Below are 20,680 nucleotides of genomic sequence, written 5' to 3'. Positions count from 1 at the left end.
AGTGGAGACAGTAGTAAACGTAAGAAACCAAATCAAAGAAAAACATCAAATCCCCCCAACCCCCACCACCACTAGAAACCATTCAGTCAATTTCAGGGCATAATAGACAGTTTTTCACACTTGCCTTCACATCATGGTCATGTTATTATATTCAATCAACTTTAACAGCAGGCCATTTAAAAGGCGCTAATAACTGAATGATCCTGATGCAATGTTGTCCCTTGTGAGCAGACCTAGATTAGCAGGTAGCGTAGTGCAACGTGGTGGAGTTGGATGTAGCAATTGCAAGAAATGTTCACTTGCATTGAAGTCAAACATGAGAGCCAGTCAGTAAAAAAAGTAATGAGGTCAGTCAGTTATTGACCAGAAGTGATCCGGTTCTGGCATTCAGAGCACTCAGTTGGGCCCTTGGTTGCAAGGAAGTTGCTTTCCTGTGTTGGCGACGTAACCAGAATTACTCCCGTATGCTAATGCAGTGAGCCAAGATTATCTCTCCATCTCCATCTGGATGTTCTTCTCCGGTATGCGTTATTTCATGTTCCCAACTGCCTCTTTACTGAATCTTGAACCATCATTCTTCATCTGGTATTTTCTGCTGCTGATTCACTCGCCATTTTCTGACTTTCTGACCAGCATGTTTCTGTTTCTGTACTTTATGACATCTTTACGATCTCTCTCTCCTCTCTTCCCGATTGCTGGTGTTGTGCAGATCTTTCAGGTGCAGAAGGTATGCATATTACTCAAAGCGTGTGCGTCACGCAAGTCAACATCGACGATGGGTTCACCGTTTCATGACTTGTTTTGTTTTGTTTTTTAGAAATATTACGGCTTGAATCCCAAATCGGATGACAGATCAGACAGCAAATGGGGAGATATTGAACAATGGATGGTATCGTTTTTGCGCTGCCTAACTTCAATGCACGTTTAATCCAGACACGTTTTGAGTTGTAATTTCGGTGTGTGGCATTTACAGTGTGGATTTTATTATCATTTTTTAAACACAAGACCACATCGGAGTGAAGCAAAGCTTGATCCTCTGTAGAAATCGTCTTAGGAGAGCAGGGTTGACTATTTGGCTTGCAGTCAGCATGACCATCTGCCCTCTCGGTGTGGACTGCATGAGATTTGCTGTGTTTTAATTTCTGAGTTTAACTGTTACTAGGAAAGTTTAATGACAGTATGTTGGCTGTTGATGTAAACGATTACTAACCATGACTAAACAATGTTGAGTTTTTGGCATCAGCAATATACAGTGCTTTTACAGTCCTTGTAAAGTGGAAATGTGCACATAAATGTGCGGTGTAAATTTGTCACACCACAGAAGTGTTGCTAACAACCCTTACAAATTTGGATAATTAATCAAATTGCCTAAATATATGGAATCAGAATAGGGGAAAATCATACCGGTCTCTTGTGGGCGTGCCTGCAGAACTGTCAATCATACAGCAGTCCTATGACCTGGAAAAATGGACGCTACTTGTCTAGCATCCTGTATTTCCTATATGTTTACACCTAACTTCACGTTTGACCACATAAAAATATTTGCTTAAAGACTCCTGTGGCTGGAAAAGTACCCTACCAGGTCGTCTTAGGGTTTTTCTACGCTGCAACGACGAGACACTCTAAAGAAGCCACGAAAGCCCGAATGCTCATCCCCATTTGTTTGGAAAAGTGAATCTCCACAATTCAGTACTACGTACTAGTAAAGTCTTTGCACATTTTCAGCAATTCTTTTCAAATGTGACGTACTTAGAAACAATTTCATGAATTCACTTTACAGGGTCTTTAATTTATTACGTAATGACTCAGTTGAAATACCACCAAAAACTTTAATTGTTCGACGTGAGGTGTTACTAACCATGATTAAAGCAAGGAGATGTTATATTAAGAGTGGTGATCAAACGTATTCGAAAGAGCATCATAGGTGCTTTAATGTCAACTATTTCAAATCTACCTCCATGCCCTTCATCTTTGTGACGTCTCCTCCTCCACTTTTCACCTCCTTTTCTCTGTCACCTCTTCACCTGCCTTCCTCCCACCATGCAGGAGGACAGTGAGCGATACTCACGACCCTCACAGACGCATACGGTTTGTAGTCCTTCCCTCTTGTTGTCATCTCATCCGTTAACAAATATTTTCAGCCCTTTGTTATCCTGTAAAAATCTACGCTAAAGCTACTAAAAATGTCGGGGTATTTGCAAAATGTGCATTCAAATCAGATTTCTTTTGAAAAATGTGAATACCTTAAGTCTTGTGTTCACATCTTGTTTCCACAAAGTAGCAGCAATATTTCAACCTCCTGTCTCATGTTGGCAGTCTGCATTGGGCATAATTAATATTAAACGAAAACCCTAATCGTCATTTGAAATCTGTCTTGTTTCTCACACAGCTTTCAGATGAGGACGAACGGATGTCCGTGGGCAGCCGAGGCAGCGTCAGGGTCAGTATTAAAACGTAAATTCTGAAATCCAGCTCGACTGATTTGCCTGTTTCAGTGTGTACAGTTGAGATTTTGCATTGGGAGATATGAAAAAAAAACCTCAGTCCTGAGAGAGGACGTACGGCATTATGGGGAAAATGGACTTTTGAAATGCTTCTATGAAATATCTCTTAAAGAGTTTTGACGGATTGTGACATGCAAATGTGAAAAGCAATGTTTGTTTTTTTTAATAATGTCTTTACGGGGGCTCATGTTCACTTGTTGTTTTTGAGACAGTGGGATCAACAAGTTTGCCTCTAGTCGTCGTGATAACCAAAACTTTTCTCACGTTGCCACCAGAGTTATGTGTTGAGATTTTCTTTATAGTTATAATTATAACTATATATTGTTTAGTTTATTTTTGTTCTTTAAATGTAGTTTTTAATTATTTTTCAGAGCAGGTTCATTATTATTTTTTTATTAGTTCTAGTATTAGTTTTTAGTATATTTATTGTGTGAAAAATTACTAAACCATCACAGTAAAAATTGAACAAAAACTTTTAAAATGAACCCCCAAAGGCTCATATAATAAATTAATTGACAAAGATGAAAACAAGACATTTTCGCTATAATTATAGTCAGTTTTTATTAAATCATAGTCAGTTTTTATTTAGTTTAGTGGACGTAAAAAGTAGTTTCACTTTGTAATTTTTTAGAGCATTTTTTTATTTATTTATTTAATTTTGTAAACGAAAATGTTTTTCAACCCGAGTTGGAGGTTAGCTAACTAAAGTAATGGTTGTCGCATAGCACAGTCGAAGAGGGCGGGGTAAACAGCAGCTCGTTTGCATGAGATGGGACCCACCCTCTTAAAACCTGTATGATTTTAACGGATCTAAAAAGGGTGAAGTGTGTTGATTAATTCATGATTTTTGGTGTATTCTGATGAAAGGATGTCCTTATTAGTGCTGGGCAATATATCAAAAAAATGTATCGCGATATCGGCTCATGCAATATGCATATCGCAAAGACGTGCAATAATTTTCATATGGAATATTTTGCTTCTACCTGAATTTGACCAATCAGATAGAAACTTAAACGTGCATCACCATCCAATAGTTGAACATCATCTAGGGTAATTAAAATTAGTGATAGACCGATATGGTTTTTTCAAGGCCGATACCGATACAGATTATTTGTAGTCAAGTCGGCCGATAACCGATATTTCAAGCCGATATTCATTTGCAATAAAATGGGGAGGGGGGGGAATTCTTTCAAACTATATATAATTTCTCACTGAGTAACAAATTCATGTGAATGTAGCTCATTTGGGGTTTTTGTTAGGGTTCGTAAAAACGTTTCAAAAAGATTTTCGCGGTGAAAAATTGTGTGAATATGTTCCAAATGTGTTTACGACAAATAAAAACTGACTGCGAACATCTTACAAATCCTGATGAAAACCTCAAATTCGCTACGTTCGCAAGTATCCCCTGCTCAGTGAGCTTTATCGGCCTTCAGATTCAAAAAATGGCCGATGCCGATATTTGTCAAAATGCCCCGGCCGATTATCGGTCTATCCCTAATTAAAATTAATTAACGAAGAACGCGTTGAACTTGCTTTATTTTATTCTTTCATTTGATAATAAAAATGTTTCTTTAGGTACGTTAAATATCGCAATAATATCGATATTGCGATATTCAACAACTCTATCGCATATCGCACATTTTTCTAATATCATGCAGCCCTAGTCCTTATCAAATACATGTTAATTAAAGGACACGTGGGAACTACTTTTAAATAGAAGGAGAAAAAAAAATGTTTCTTTTTAAAAGCGAGTGTGGCAGAGTCGTTGATGTTTTGTATCTCTTGCACAGTCGGATCTTGATGCAGTTTACGGTGCCGGGGTAAGACTGGTGCTGTGGAATGAAAAATTCCAGAGTAATTCTGTTTCTGTGTGCGTTGTGCTGTATTTTTTTTTAATTCCTTTTCCACCTCTGCATGATTTCTGATTGTGAATAACTCACATTTGGTCATCTTGTGCTTTTTTGCTGTTGCTTGATTTTTTAACCCGGTGATTGGCAATGTTTCCCAACCTTTATAGACCCAAGGCAATCATTTTACATTTAAAAGATATATGTATATATATATATATATATATATATATATATATATATATATATATATATATATATATATATATATATATCACTGATACCACCAATCAAAAATATCACAAAAAACATTAACTCATTCAAACCCAAAAACGTGTAAACACATTTTAAATACTTTGTCCTTCACTCCCAAAAACAGATTTACACGTTTTTTGTTTTTTGTTTTTTTTGTGCAAGAGCATACTGAAGGCTTTAATGCAGCTTCTGACATGAAGAGATGGCTTAAATCAATTTGTGGAAGCTTTTTTTTTTTTTTTATAGCAATAAAACATAATATTACGTGGATCTTGCAAAATCAGCCAAAATTAAGTAAAACAGCAGAGGGCTGCAGTGAAAACGGCTGGGAGTGAATGAGTGAATACTGAAGTAATAAAGGTCAGTTTGATGCACAACATAACAGGAGTGATAGTGAATCCATTTTGCATGTAGTTTGTGTATGTTGGTGTGTAGATTTCTGGTATGTGTTGTGAAAATCACCTATTTGTTAGTATCCTCATCCTGATCTCATTCTTTCTATCACCCTTAAGGGCTCGTCCTTGCTTTCGCATAAGTCCAAGAAAAAGAAGAAACATAAGCACAAAGAGAAAGATGTATGTAATAGTCAAACAATTGCGTCTTGAATTAATCTTTGCGGAAAATGACAAATCACTTTTGCTTTGTAGAGGAACGGCCACGATGATGAGTACAGTGTTCTGTCCAGCCGGGTTAGTAGCCGCTTGTTGAAAGTATGCACACAAGTTAGTCAAATAACGCTGTAGTGGTTTGGTAAAAAACTAACACTAACGGAATTTGCAGGCTTTAACAAAACTGTTCATTGCTTTTAGTGAAGTTGAGTTGTGTGTGTGTGCATGAATTGATTCCTTTGCCAATGAGCTAGTGTTGACCTTCTACTTTTTTGTTTGTTTGCTGGATTACACATACGCTTGCAGGCTGGGTTTGATAAGATTTGCCTTGTGACTGACAGGTGACACGTCATCAAGGACACTCGTGTTGTTACGGCACAATCCGTCCTCCAAATAAGTTAGCCCAACTGACGCTAATAACGGATTGTCCTTGGCATATTTTGGCAAAAGCTTGTCGCAGACATGTGAAGACACATTTGTAATTGTGGATGCCCCTTTTTGTATTTCGATTGTCTTCATCCCAATCTTATACTTGACTTGACACCTGTGGCCCCCCTCTCTCAGGCATCGTACTCTGACTTGTACAGCTTCAATGGTCTGCCCACCGGGAGGAACCCGGGTTCAACTGGTTCCTACCAGGTTCGTATGGGAAACAAAAAAAAAAAGAAAAAAAAAAAGACAAGGGCTGCCCTCAACTCTGTTAAGAGACTCTTTTGCCAACATCACACTTGATCAGCCAGTCATATCATAGCCATCATTCCATTGACTTTTTATGGCCATTTTCCAGCACATTTGGATCATTCTTAAGCACCTGATTGAGAGTTTTTTAGCCCCATAGCAAGGGATCAGGAATGGAGCGCTGCCAGTCGACCACTTTTTAACTATGAGTAGCTGGTTTGGTTTCTTACCAATGAATGACAATGTTTAAATGTAAACATGCTAAAGCGTGAGCAAGAAGTGTGTGCGTGTGTCGTCTGTATCATGTCGCATGATATTCAGAGCTCCTTATACGAGGACAGTCTCTGCTCCGGGTCGCGGCGAGTGTCCGGCTCCAACTCTGGCTGCCATGTAAGTTAACTTTTTTTTTTTTTTTGGCATGGTCAAATTTTTGCTGTGGAGCTTAACTAATAAGGAACTAATTTTGACTTGTGATTTGGTGTGTCAAAATGTTTTAATTTTTTTTTTGACGTGATCTGTATGACTGTATCCTAACATTGCATGGGAAAAGTTTGAAGTGGAGGCAAAACGTTAACTGATGCTCCCTCCAATTTTTATTTTTTTACAATTGCCGACATTAATTCATTAACTGCTAGCTGTTTTTGCACAGTTCCCCCTATCGCCAGACGATTTAGGGTATTTTTGACTGATCTATTAAGACCCACAGAATCTTGTTTTCTGTGACAACATAAGGACCAAAATAAAAAAAATAATGGATCAACAAGCAGAGAAAATGTTCTTACATAGTTTATGCTTTTGTTTCACCTCTAACTGCAAAACAACAAAAACAAGACTGGAAAAAGTTTTTTGATGGCAAAATACTAGCCTGGAAACCGTACGGGATTGAGTCTGGTCACAGTCCGTCCTCATCAAGTGCATTTCTGAGATGCAGCAAAAAGACAGTGGAATGAACCAATAAGTGACGGGCAGACGTAGCATCAGAAAATCAACTTATGCGTGCCACCTACATATTTTGACCTAGTGTAGTTGCCCTAGATGGTGAACAAATATGACCCATTTGCGTATGCGCACCTCAGATCGCGTAGGGGTCTTAGATGGCATTTTGACCCACATCTTCTTTTGAAATAAATGCTTCCAGTGTCCTCAGCTGCTGGAGTTTTAATAACTTTGTGTTTCTGGTCATTTAAAACTGAGCTTAATGCTGAATGAAACTGTTCAACTTTCTCCCGTGCTCCATTTTGAGTGACGTTGCTCACGAAGAATTACATGTCCGTAAATAAACGCACGGTTCGTTTTGGGCCGGGCCGCGGTCGAGGGCAGGCTGTCCAGACCCAAAAAGAGGGTGTGGCTTGCCAGGCTGTCAAAATACTGAAGCGTCATCACATCAACGTACATCTTTGACACCAACTATGCCACCTTTGGTGCCATCTTGTGACATCAAAGACCTCAGAACACATGAATGGGTGACTACTTAAACAAACTTGGACTTTTTCAGCAAGTAACTGAATGTGAAAGACTTTGTGAATAGTGAACCGCAAATAGGCATGCATCTGATATTAGCTTGAGCATGTGCATGTTCCGACACTTGGGTGGATGGGAAGTATCACCATGTGTTTCCTTGACAGCCTTTAGAGTATAGTTACCGCAGCTCCAACTCCAGAACTTCCAGCCGGGCCAATTCTGCCCGTACCAGCCCAGTGGTGAGCCCACCAGATAGTCTGCCTGCTGAAATCTTTTGTTGGTGGACGGTTATTATGATACTTTTGTTTGGACTGATAATGTCTGTCATCTCAACCCCGTGGTGGCCAATCTAGGACAACTGTGGCTCTGTTGCCAGTCTGTTAAGAAGCACTTCCAGTAGCAGAGGACTCCCCAGAGATCTGGACGATGTTACCGTTCCCAATTTTTCTGATGTGAGTCTCGTTTGTGCCCGCAGGAGGCCGAGACCGTTGAGATTGCTGTTTTAGTCTCCTGCATGCTTCCTTTTGTGCAATTAACCCAACAAGGGATTGTGTTGGTTCATTTGTGTGTTAGACTGGACAGATTTAAACAAACTGTCAACTCTCAAGCTAACTTTGAATGGACTGCTTTGCTCGTCTGAAATTGAGTTCTTAATCTCTTAGCCTGTCTAATGTGCTAATCAGTACGTACAGTTTCATATTTACAGCTGGGAATTTTTTTTTAGTTCCTTGTGTACAAATATTTGGTTGTTGTCCCAATCCAGTTAAGAGAGCGTAAATCAGGGCCGGTAAGGTACTGCACTGCATGTGTCACATGCGCCCAATTTGCAACACTAATTGACAAGTGTAATTTGGTGATGATGAAGTGCTGCCTCTACATGTGAAAATACAAGCAATTGGGTTCTCTTCTTCACACTATGGACTTCAAAAGCTGATACTGCATGTTGGCCCCTCAATGGAGTGTGACTGTTGCGTGAGTAGTGGCTCACTACTAAAATGCAAGGGTCAAAACACATCTGAACTGAAAATATGATTTCTTTTATTTATTTATTCCCAATTGTGGGGGAAAAAGTGATGATGAACGACCTGAATTAAGGATTTTGGCACTGGTTTTGTGACGACTTGGCTCTAAATTGTGTTTTTATCTGCCTCCACAGGTAGACGACAGGGATTATCTTGAGAAAGTAAGTGGAACAGCAAACACTGAGCAGGTTCTGCTGCCTTTTTTTGTTTGTGTTACGTAACTGTGGCTTGATAATGTCACTTTTTGCAGGGCTCTCGTGCGGCCTCTGCATTAACAGCAACTACTCTCGCCTCCCTGGGCGGAACTTCCTCACGGAGAGGAAGTGTAGAAACGGCCATCACACTAGATGCAGAAACAGCCACAAGAGAAATTAAGGTATTGCCACAGATCATCTGCATTCGCTCTGCAAACGTGCCAGGACTTTCTCCTCCTGCTTTTGATTCTGCCGAGCGCTCTCACCTGATGCTTCTCTTGCTCACTGCTGCTGCTCTTTTCACCAGGAAATTCATGAACTGAAGGATCAGATTCAAGATGTGGAGTCCAAGTATACTCAAAACCTAAAAGAAGTCAAGGTATAAGAAGCTGAGACTGATTTTTTTTTTTATGTCTGCGCTGTAATTTACCTGATTTAACAAGGTTAAAAAGTAGCACCTGACATTGCATCCTCTCCTTCTACACTTGGCATCTTCCGTTTGTTTGCTGTTAGCTTGAGTGTGCACACATATTGGGAGAAGCCGAAAGGCCCTCACAATGTCCCCCCACTATCATCATTTCTACCTCCGCTATTTCACTTTTTGGGGATGGTGACTTACTTAATGGCCTCACAAGTGAGAAAGGAGAGACATATTTGGGGTGCACTTGGTTGAAACGGATATACTAACCGTTTGAGATGGCCACTGTTGAAAATGAAATTCCAAGACGAGACCTGGATCCCCCAAAAGTGATTGAGAGTCTGAAATCTCGATTACCACATGACTAGTAACAACAATTGGATCAGAGTTTTCGGGAAAAGGCACAGTGTCCAAAGCACAGTGTCAACACCTCTTGAAAGGTGTATTGTGCAGTTTAATGATTGGAGCTTTTTCTACATCATGCATGCTCCACCATTGGCCTGATGAGCACAAAGAGCCCGGACTTTTTAACTGTGACTGCGCCTTTCAGCTTGTTTCACCGGGGTGAACACGCCACAGTTTCTTGGGGGTGGGGGAGGGTTGGAGTGGTGAAGGGTGACGCCATAAATGTCCCTGCAAAGCACCTTTAACCTAAAATGTAATCAAGACTTAGGCTGTGAGAGTTAAGATCAAGTTGAAATATCTGCCGAACAGATTGCGTCACGGTGCGCCAGTGTTATTTGCGTGTATGTAAATGAGGTAATTTGCATACATTTGATGCAAAATATGCCCACCCCAATGCAAATGAGACTCCATTAAAATGCAGCGTCTAATTCACTAACGGCAGCGCAAATAGCCACACCGCGTTTGCGTGACGCAAAAAATAACATTTTTGGAAAGCATGTATTAATGCTCCAACTTCGACCATGACAGCAGTACGTGCCATTTGCAGCACAACAACAACGGCAGATCACGCAGAGAGGAGAGGGAGAGAGGGAGAGGGGGGGGGGCGGGAGAGGAGGGGGGGGGGGGAGAGAGAGAGAGAGAGAAATCTTTATATGTTTGTTTTAGGACACGTAACGTAACCCGAGCTGATCGTCAATGGCCGGGAGGCATTTTACGATCATTTTTACGTGCCAGATGCATACTGGACGCCCACACCAACCTCTGAAAATATTTTTTTTTAAAACGATCGCACCAATAATTTGTACTTTATGAATGAATGACGTTGTTGTCGTCCTCTCTGCTTAATGGCGCTCTAAACGCTTACTCTTGGTCCAACCTCGCTTTCTGATAATGTCATCTTTCTCGCGACTGTTACTATAACAACCACGTTCTTGGTGCAAATCCATTGCCATATGTGGTAAATCAGGTGCAAATTTGCTCCAAGCTGTCAGTTTTGTGGGCGTGTTTGCGGCGTTATATGATTTGAGCAATATCCTTAGTGAATAAGTGGGTAACTGGGCGCAGACTGCGGGTGCAGTTGTGGTGCAATATTTCGCGCATTCTTAGTGATTATGCCCCTAAGACTTTAAAGATTTGTCAAGATCATGACCAGGTTCATTAACCCGTAACCCCATAAGTGGTCCTGATACCATGACCTATACAATATTTATACCGTTCACTTTTCAACTTAATTTCTCAATTAGCATGCATGCTCACTGCATTAATGCTTTCTCTCGTGTTTCTACGTTTCATCCAACTTAATCTTCTTCCGTAACTTTCCTGACGTAGGAAAACGGACAAACTGAATTGGCCCAAAGTTCTCAATATCATATTCTGCATGTGCGGGTACATGTTTCTAGGAGGCGCTAACCGAAGTGGAGGAGAAGTACCGCAAGGCCATGGTGTCCAATGCCCAACTGGACAATGAAAAAAGCAACCTCATGTACCAGGTGGACACACTCAAAGACTCGCTGACCGAACTAGAAGAACTCCTATCCGAGTCGAGGCGCGAGTACGAGGACAAGGTCAAGGTATGGCATGCAGTCATAACTGCAATTGTGTATTTCACTGTACGGGCTGTCAGAGGACTATTAAGGCATTCAGTACTTGATCTCAGTTGTGTTCTGGGGCTGCTTTGTATCTGGTACAGCGTGTCTTGGAGGCGATACAAGGCATTCCAAAAGGAAATGGACTGCCCAGTGTCAGAAATTTTGGTCATGGGTCATTCAAACAGACCCAAGACACACACAATATAAATTAGGGTAGCTTTTATTAGTTGTTGTGGGTTTTTGGTCCTTGTGTGTATTTTCATTGACTTCCAATCCCCCACAGGAGTTTGAACGCGAGAAGTATGCCCACAGCGTGCTTCAGTTCCAGTTCAACGAAATGAAAGAGACACTGAAACAAAGCGAGGAGTTGCTAAATGTGAGTATTGACTTGATGATGTGTTAATGATGCTTGTCAGCGTGAGCAGATGAAAGCAGGCCCATCACTTGCATGACCGGATTTTCATTTCACACAGATTTTCCTTTCACACACAAACCTTGTCTCTTGGTTTCTTTTCCCTCTGCTTTTATTTCATCTGTCGTCTCTTGCCACTGTAGGAGATCCGCCAGTTGCATATGAAACAGGAGACTTTTGCTAGGGAGATAACTGACCTGCAGGAGACAGTGGAGTGGAAGGATAAGAAAATTGGGGTACAGCCCATTTCTGCAGCTTCTGTATTTCTGTCATCGACTTTGGCCGGCATAAAACTGACCTCACTGTTCTTACTTTCTCTTCTAACTGCCTCAACAACACGTTTCCACTCTCCTCTCTCCATTCTGCAATGCGAATCTGCTCAGGCCTTAGAGCGACAGAAAGAATACACGGATGCAATCCGAAATGAGCGAGATGAACTCAGAGAAGAGGTGGTGAAGCTGAAAGATATTCTGAAGGTACTTGCTTTGCTCAAGATGTTTGCTAAACTGATCTTGTGGAGCTCTGACAGTTCTACAGCAAGTCAGCAAACTTTGTCACCATGCTGGGCCCACAACTGCGAATTTTCAATTAAATGTCATCTGTGTATTAAGTTCAACATTTATGTGCGGTTTAAATTTGGTGGCAAGTGGGAAAAACTCTTGTCTTTGAATGATCTTTTGAAATGGCCAAAATGACTCTTCAAACCTTTCCTTCTGTGGTTTTCCTCATAATAGACATGCCTATCAAAATTCATGAATGAAACTGGATTTGGAGGTCGAAGGTTTTTTTTGTTTTTTGTTTTTTTGAAGCCCTCACAGTTGCCGTTTACTTCGTCAAAGAAGGTCTATGACAAAGGAATGTAGAAATTGTATGTAAAAATGAAGTACGCTGGATATTGGTTGGGCAAATCAAGACTAAATTCTCAAGGACAATTTCCTGAAATTGAACAGGAAGTCAGCCATTTTGGGCAAATTCAGTATTGACGTTTGTTTTTATAATACTTTTGCACCGAAGCATAATATTTGGCCGCTTTTGTTTTTTTTTTTTTTTTTTTTTTTTTTTTTGTTTTTTTGTTTTTTTTTAAAATCAGAATAGCTTAGTATAAAGCTTATGATAATGATTGTTTTATTTTTGTTTTTCCCCCCACCAGAAACACGGTATAGTACTGGGACCCGATCTGAGCATCAATGGTGATGCCAGTGAGACGGAAACAGACGTCGCCACCGGTGGAGACGCCGCCCCCCAGCTGGCTCAGGGTTCGACGACCTCCCCCTCGGAGGGGAACAGCATGCTCGGTAAAACACGCTTGGAAGTGAAAGCATCTTTCCTTCTTTTGCATGGCTTTGCATCAACCCAACTGACGACATTCATTTCCAAATGTATGCTTCAAGTAAATTGCGTTAGAAGCTTACTTAGTTCTTGAAACAAATTAAACGCATAAGTTGAGGTGCCACTGGGCATGACTTTTAGGCTACAATTTTCATATAGCTGTCATTTGAATTTTGATAATTGCACTTTTGGACTAACATCTTGAGTTGTCACTCTTTCTAGTGCTTCTCATGACACCTCCGATTTGTATCAGAGCTTCAAGAGGAACTACACACTTATTATTCCATCATAAGTGGTCAATTACACCCTTAGATCACATAGCTATCCATTTGAATTACATTATTGTTATTTCTGAGTGAATTTCAACCATGTATCTGCTGTATTTAGTCAAGCGAGTCTAAGGTTTCTAAAAGTTAGTGTGTAATTTCTCTTCTATCATTCTCCGGAAAAAAAAAAAAAAAACTTTCCTCGCAAAGTGATTTACTGTGGGGCAAAAAAAACTGCATTTGAACCATTTGAAATATTTTTAAAGCTCTTTATTTTTTCTTCTTTTTTTTTTTTTTTTTTTCTTCATACATCATTAAAAGCTGCGATTGTTACTGGTATCAAATCTACACAGATGTTGAGTTTCTCAAACTCTCAGTTGTGGTCTTCTCCTTGCATTCTCCTACACCTCTGGTGCTTCCTCTTGTTCCTTTTTCTGTGCGGTTCTCTGAATCAAAACAGGTTCTTCTGCTGTCCCTCTCCTACTCTTGAAAATGATGTCTCCGTTCGGCCTCCTATCACAGTTTGCTCTTCATGATTTCTCAGGAAGCTCAGAGGAGACTCAGTTGAGAAGTAGAGGAAAGGAAGAGGTGGATCAAGAACCGCATGGAGAAGTGTTTGTGGAAGGCCGGACGAGTCACCTGATGAGCGCCGACAGGCTCTCGAGAACTGATGAGGAGTCACGGCCCGTTATAGAAAATGACACACAGATTGCACCGCCGGTCGCAAATGCCCGGGATGAAATACTTCCCAGTGCCATATTTCAAGAAGATGCAAGTCCTGCTGAAACAATTCCACAGGTTAACTGTGATTTAGACGAGACGGACACACAAATGAGTGGTAGCACTGAAGAGAATTTGACGCAGCCAAACAAACACGAAACCAATCAGGAAGGTAATTTGATAGAAACAGAACTATTTGTACAAGCTGTCAAAGAACCGTGCCACCAAGAAGATCTAGCAGACCATGAAACGCGTTGCCAAGTAGATGTTAATGAGTCAGAATCATGTCACCAAGAAGACATTAACGATTCTGAATCTTGTCCCCTTCAAGAAGTTAATAATGGTTCTGAACCATGCCTCCAACTACATGTTAGTTTTGAATCTTGTCCACAAGAAGATATACAAGATTCTGAATCATGTCCCAAAGAAGATCTACAATACGCTGAACTATGTCCCCATGGAGAAGGTGTTAAACATCCAGAATCTTCTCTCAAAGTAGATGCCCAAGATTTGGAATCACGTTCCCAAGAAGAAGACATTATCGATCCAGAATTATGTCGCCAAGTGGATGCTAAAAATTCAGAGTCATACCTTCAAGGAGATAAACAAAATTCTAAATCCTATTCTGGATTAAATGTCAAAGATTTTGAATCATGTCCAACAGAGGAAGACCTGAAAGATTCAGAATTATGTCTGGAAGTAGAACGGAAAGATTTTGAATTGCTTCCTCAAGATAGCATACCTAGTTTTGACTCACGTCCCCGAGTAGAGGCCAAAGATTCTGAAAATGATCCCCATGAAGATATGAAAGATTTGAAATCTAGTCTCCAAGTAGATGTAGAAGATCCTGAGTCACATCCCCTAAAACAAGACTCAAAAGATCCAGATTTAGGTCTCCAATTGGATTCCAAGGAATCTGAATCTTGCCCTCAAGAAAATGTTCAAGATTCCAAATCACATCGCCAAGCAGAAGATGGCCAAAATTTGGAATTGTCTCCCCACGTAGATGTGAAAGATTCAGAATTGCTTCCTCAAGATAGCATACAAAGTTTTGACTCACGTCCTCAAGTAGATATCAAAGATTGTGAAAAAGATCCCCAAGAGGATATGAAAGATTTTGAATCGTGTCTCAAAGAAGTTCTAAATTATTCCGAATCATGTCCCCAAGTACAGACTGTCAAAGACTCGGAATCTAGTCTCCAAGTAGATGTAAAAAATTCTAAGTCACATCCCATCGCAAAAGATCCAGAGTTAGGTCCCCAATTGGATTCCAAGGAATCTGAATCTTGCCCTCAAGAAAATGTTAAAGATTCCAAATCATATCGGCAACTAGAAGATAGCCAAAATTTGGAATTGTTTCCCCACGTAGATGTGAAAGATTCTGAATTCTGCTCTCAAGAAGGCATGCAAGATATTGACTTGTGTCCCCAAGTAGACGTAAAAAATGTTGAATCGCATCCCCAAGAAGAAAACATAATAGATCCAGAATCGTGTCCACTAGTAGACGTAAAAAATTCTGATTTGTGTTCCCAAATACTAGTTGCCAAAGATTCAGAACCTTGTCTGCAATTAGTCGATCCCGAGTCCAACACTGAACTGCAGCATGAAACTGCTAAGGCAAGCAGCGACGAGTCAGGAAACATTTTAACCAAGCCTGCACCACGTAAGACACGTGGGAAAAAGAAAAAAAAGAAGAGGAGAGGCAAAAAGAAAGGCTCCTCCCTTGAGGAACAAAATCAGCCAAGGGACAAAATGGAGGAAAATGTGACGGATCAAGCAAACGTTCAGATAGCAGATTTAGGAAACGATGGATCGGTTGCAGACGACAGCACTGATGCTCAAGCAATTGAGTCCCTCAAAGAATGGACTGCTCATCAAGTTGATGAAGCAGAACACACCGAAACCTCCAATGTTCCAAATCCCAAAGAATCCAAGATGGAACAAATGGAACAAATGCTCAATCCGGATGAGCAAAAAACAGAACGTTTGGAAGATGAAAAATTACAGACCGGACCAGAAGTCATTCTGACAAACACGGGTCACAAACGTCAAGAAAGTTTGGATTCTGTGGAAGTCCAGGAAGGATTTGTGAAGTGTTGTGAGCCGGAGTTCGATCACTGTCAACCTGATCTTACTCGTGACTCTGAAACTTATGACAAAGACTCCATTTTAGAGGACATCGGTACCGTAGACATTTCAGGCCAAGGGGACAAAACTTCGTTGGGTGTTGTCCAGCATGAAGGCGAAACAAGCTCTGAAGCTACAAACTATCATAAGGACGACTCCATAGCCAAGTTAGAAGTGGAAAGCCAGGCTCATTTTGAAGCTTCTGAAAGTCAGAATCAGCTGCATGTGACGTCTACCTATGACATCGGCGATAGCCTCCAAGATGCGGCGGCGTTGTCGCCATCAGAGCCGCCTGCTGCGGTAAATCCCGATACCCTCGTCGAGAAGGTTTTCCAACAGGAAATCCGAGAGGCTAAGGAACCAGAAACGGAGTGTGAGTACAAATTTCAAAAGGAAAATGAAGAATTCCTAGATGTAGTCAAGCTGGACAACTCCTTGTGTGACCTTGACAAGGAGGAGGATATAGTCATTGAGCTTGTTGCTGACAGGCAAACATTGCCGTGCGAAGATCATGTTGTTGACGCTGCCTCAGACGCAAAAAAGAAAGCAAGATGTGAAGTTAGTAATGACAAATCTATAGAACAACCTGAGGAGAAGCACGAAAGCAGTGACCAGGAAGTGACTTTTCTCGACTCTTACCAACAAAACAGTGGGGAGGATGATGATGATGATGATGAAGATGGGAAAGGGCATTCCTTTGATTTTGATGACATGGATCTCGACGCGGCCATGGAGATGGAGACGGTTGAAAAAGCGGAGCAGCGGGAAGTTGAAGAGGTCCTGTCGGATGAACTAAATCCCGATAATGAGAGTAACGCTGAAAAGCAAAAAGATGGACCCGAGAATCCAGAGCAGCCGGATGTTGAGATGGGTGTTGAAGCCCTGCCGGATGAATGCAGTAATAATAATAACAGTAATATTGAAAAGCCAAAGGATAGAGAGGCATGTGTACATGTACCCGCGTCAGATAACAAGTACGAAGAAAAGTTTCTGCTCGATGTGGAATCCTCAGCGGAAACTGTAGACAACGTGAATGAAGAATACCACATGATGGAGGACAGCGAGACTTCCATTGCTGGACTTCCAGAAAGCACGGACAAATATCAAATCGCATCTGGGGCTACAGCTTCACCGGCAGAAGCATTGGATGTCGTTGAGAAGTCGAAAGATTTAAATGTGACCCTCAACCACAGAGAGACGCACGTCTCTGGAAAAGACAGCAAGAAAAACGGCAAGAAAGGCAAGAACAAGGGCAAAGATGAGTGTAAGGTGACTTAATAGCGCTTACATTTCAAAACAAATGTACAGTTTGATATTGTTTTTTTTTTTTGTGTGTGTTATTTTTTTTAATGTTCAGGCAGGCTTTTTACTTAACTAAATTGATGGCTGATAGCTCATCAATGGACATCATGAACTTTTATTTTTTTGCAAGTTGTATGTGCAAAAAAAAAAAGCAATGAGATTGCCAATTGCAATCTTTTTCAAGAAGTCTGTTAAATAATTACACCACTTCTCGATTGTTTTGACTTCATTCCCCCCCACACTATTTAAGTAACCGATTCAGCTCTTTGTGTTACTGATACAAAATTGAGGGGGAAAAATGACTGAATGTTGAATGAATGAATGAATGAATGTTATGTTACAAATTTTTCTGTGTGGGTGAAAATGAAGTTTAGATTCGGATTTGGGTATGGGGTTGAGTTGGGGTTAAGATTAGCATTAGCCGTTTAGGGTTTGTGGGATGTGCTAGCCTAAAGCGTTAGTGTTATAATAAGGGTGAGGAGTTAGGGTTAGGTCCAGGAATTACAGTTAGTATTTGGATTAGGGTTCAAGGTAGTTAGGATTGGGTTGGGATTGGGGTTACGGCACGCACAAAACATTGTTAGCTAAATGTCTCTTTTTGTTGCGCTTAATCAATGTGGTCCGTCCACAATAAAAATAAAAAATTAAAAAAAAAATTAAAAAAAAAGATTAAACAAAAAAATGTCATAACTGGGAAATGTTGAGGTTAAAGCATTCCATTTTTGTACAGTAAACCCCGTTCCTGTGTGTGTGTGTTTTTTTTTGTTTTTTTTTGTTTTTTGTTTTCCCAACCTATCATTTATTGTACGCTGTTTGAGCAAAGCAATAAAACTACGACTTTGGCGCCATCTGGTGGAGTCTTGTTCCTGTTAGGTTTACGTTGACGGTCCAATTTGTCTATATTCCCAAACATTTCTTATTGCGTTTTAAAGTGACTTTAATGATTTAAAACAATAAGTGCTTGTGTGCATATTTATTGACCCATGTGTGAATCTTGTCAGATTGTGCGAGCATGTTCACCTGCTAGGCAAGCTAATACTATTGATGATGAGCCTCACAATGATGAAAGTGTTTCGCTTTTGTTGAATAATTTAGCAATTACAGTTGTGTGCGGGGTCATGAGAGTACACGTTACCTCTTAAAACAAACAGCAGAGGATGCAATATTTTGTGATTTGCACTGTAGTTGCCATGTGTCCTCCACTCCTAAGATTTGTGTGCATGTTGCCTGAGCTCCCTCACGTTCTGCTCCGTCAACCCCTCCATGGATGCCTGCAACTTTTTTTTTGCATGCATGCATCTGCCTCACAACCCAGCCCCCCCCTCACACCGCATCTATGGCTCCACCCACTCCCGGTATGTTCACTTATTTCTCCTTTGTGCAGTCCTGATTTGTATTCATGTTAATCCATTGACATCCCTGATAGTATTTGTGGATTGTGTTGCTGTTTGTTTGTTCTCTAAACTTTATTTTATTTTATTTAATTTTATTTATTCGCCCTGCCATTTCCTCCCAGAGATTCGCCTCAGGAAATTAGTGGACGAGCGTGAAAAGATGATAGAGCAGGTGAGTTGACACATGTATAACGTGCATTTTATAGAGCACATGGTACCGATCGTTCGCAAAGATCCGCTGTACCACTCTAATGACTAAGAAGGGAGGGTTGATTGATTATGAAGAAAATAACTACCTCATTCACTACTAGCTATTTTCACGGACTCAACTGGATTTTGATTGATTTTGTGTGGCCCACAGAATATTTTGTTCTATTGCTATAAAAACATGGAACCTACCAAAAGAAAGATTAGTCTATTCTTTTATAATAAAGAAAAAAGAAGTATATTTCTGTTTCCATTTTGCAGCAACTAACATTAGAATATAGCTGAGTTTCATCATTATTCACAAACCTGTTGAAAACACTGGGGAAAAGAGCTTGTTTAACATGGCCCTGGTTGATCTTTTATACTCTGCTGCCACCTGCTGGCCTTTTTTGTCATAACTACCATTGCTTTAAGCGACCTCTTCAGGTCAGAAGCTGCATCAAAGCCTTCTGTGTGCTCTTGGCTTGAAAAAACATAAAAAACGTATAAATGTGTTTTTGGGAGGGAAGGACAAAGTATTAAAAAAAAATGTATTTATACGTTTAAAAACGTATAAATGTGTTTTTGGTAGGGAAGGACAAAGTATTTAAAAAAAAGTATTTATACGTTTTTGGGTTTGAATGAGTTAATTACGGCTATATATATATATATATATATATATATATATATATATATATATATATATTATTATTATTTTTTTTTATTTATTTTTTTACGATTATGCTGACTTTGTAATTGTAGTGTAATAATTGAAAATGTAATTGAATTTTGATTAATTGCAGAGCTCTAGTAAAAGGTGTCACAAAGTTGTGCAGGTTAAAATCATCCATCCATCCATTTTCTGAACCGCTTGCTCCTCACAAGGGTCGCGGGGGGTGCTGGTGCATAGCCCAGCAGGCTATGGGCAGTAGGTGGGGTACACCCTGAACTGGTTGCCACAGAGACGAACAACCATCCACACACACAAGCACACCTAGGGATAATTTGGAGCGCCCAATTAACCTGCCATACATGTCTTTGGAATGTGGGAGGAGACCGGAGTACCCGGAGAAGACCCACACAGGCACGAGGAGAACATGCAAACTCCACCCAGGAAGGCTGGAGCCTGGACTCGAACCCGAGGCGGATGTGCTAACCACTCATCCACCCCAGGTTAAGAAAAGACGACTCCCATCAACAGCCCTAAAAGTTGTGCCAAGTAAAATGAAACTACGATAACCGCCCAAATTTGTGGAAGTTAAAATACTACTATTAAAATGAAGAGTAAGTAAGCACCCAAAATTTACAGAAGGTAAAGTAAGACTGAGAAAAGGTTGCACAGGTTTAAAAAGACAATTTAATTGGCCAAAAGTTATTCCAGGGAAAAGAAAGACTTCCATAAAACCCATAGAGGGACTTAAATAAACCTTCCAAAAGTATTGCATCTTGAAATTGGATTTCTGTTTTAAAAAAACAAAAAATGTTGGGCAGGTAAACATAAATATCCTAAACCATGCAAGTAAAAAAAAAATGGGATTACTGTAAATCCAGAAAAGTGGACAACTATAAAATGTAATTTTATCCTTTCAAGTAGGTGGTTGTGATCTTTCAAGGTTGTTTTTTTCCTTCACATCCCCCCCCCCCCCCCGCTCCCTCTCTCCCTTAGATAAAGAAGCTAAAAGCTCAAGTGGACCAGAAAAGCCCGAAAAATGGAACTGATGGCAGTTTGAGCACAGAGGACGAACTATTGGAAAATGGAAATGATCCCAACATCATTGAACTGCAGAGTAAGCGTTTACAAAAATAACTTCTTTTTTTTTTTTTTTTCTCCTTGCAGTTAATAAATTTTGTTTATTGCATCAGGAGATTCCAGCAGGCAAATCAGCGACATGAAGTTCAAACTAGTAAAGGCAGAGCAAGAAGTGACTGCATTGGAACAAAATGTATGATGTACTTTTTTTTT

At 40.3% G+C, this 20,680-nt stretch overlaps 1 protein-coding gene across 1 annotated transcript in view; it reads left to right on the top strand.

Moving 5' to 3' along the window:
* The window catches only part of lrrfip1a (leucine rich repeat (in FLII) interacting protein 1a), a 34,812-nt gene that overhangs the window by 12,757 nt on the left and 1,375 nt on the right, over window positions 1–20,680 (top strand). Inside the window, exons 3-24 of the mRNA XM_077537624.1 lie at window positions 710–727; window positions 818–889; window positions 2,047–2,088; window positions 2,390–2,440; window positions 4,295–4,324; window positions 5,119–5,181; window positions 5,254–5,295; window positions 7,518–7,592; window positions 7,707–7,805; window positions 8,510–8,536; window positions 8,626–8,751; window positions 8,877–8,948; window positions 10,793–10,963; window positions 11,265–11,357; window positions 11,537–11,629; window positions 11,777–11,869; window positions 12,544–12,688; window positions 13,533–17,104; window positions 18,139–18,205; window positions 18,348–18,703; window positions 20,384–20,504; window positions 20,581–20,660. Of these exons, the coding sequence (XP_077393750.1) occupies window positions 710–727; window positions 818–889; window positions 2,047–2,088; window positions 2,390–2,440; window positions 4,295–4,324; window positions 5,119–5,181; window positions 5,254–5,295; window positions 7,518–7,592; window positions 7,707–7,805; window positions 8,510–8,536; window positions 8,626–8,751; window positions 8,877–8,948; window positions 10,793–10,963; window positions 11,265–11,357; window positions 11,537–11,629; window positions 11,777–11,869; window positions 12,544–12,688; window positions 13,533–17,104; window positions 18,139–18,205; window positions 18,348–18,703; window positions 20,384–20,504; window positions 20,581–20,660 (5,508 nt within the window). The remainder of the gene's footprint in view (window positions 1–709; window positions 728–817; window positions 890–2,046; window positions 2,089–2,389; window positions 2,441–4,294; window positions 4,325–5,118; window positions 5,182–5,253; window positions 5,296–7,517; window positions 7,593–7,706; window positions 7,806–8,509; window positions 8,537–8,625; window positions 8,752–8,876; window positions 8,949–10,792; window positions 10,964–11,264; window positions 11,358–11,536; window positions 11,630–11,776; window positions 11,870–12,543; window positions 12,689–13,532; window positions 17,105–18,138; window positions 18,206–18,347; window positions 18,704–20,383; window positions 20,505–20,580; window positions 20,661–20,680) is intronic.

Source organism: Festucalex cinctus, chromosome 11 (assembly GCF_051991245.1).
Source record: "Festucalex cinctus isolate MCC-2025b chromosome 11, RoL_Fcin_1.0, whole genome shotgun sequence".
NCBI classification, from domain to species: Eukaryota; Metazoa; Chordata; class Actinopteri; order Syngnathiformes; family Syngnathidae; genus Festucalex; species Festucalex cinctus.
The sequence above is the reverse complement of the archived record's forward strand: the minus strand, read 5'-3'. Positions and strand labels throughout refer to the sequence as shown.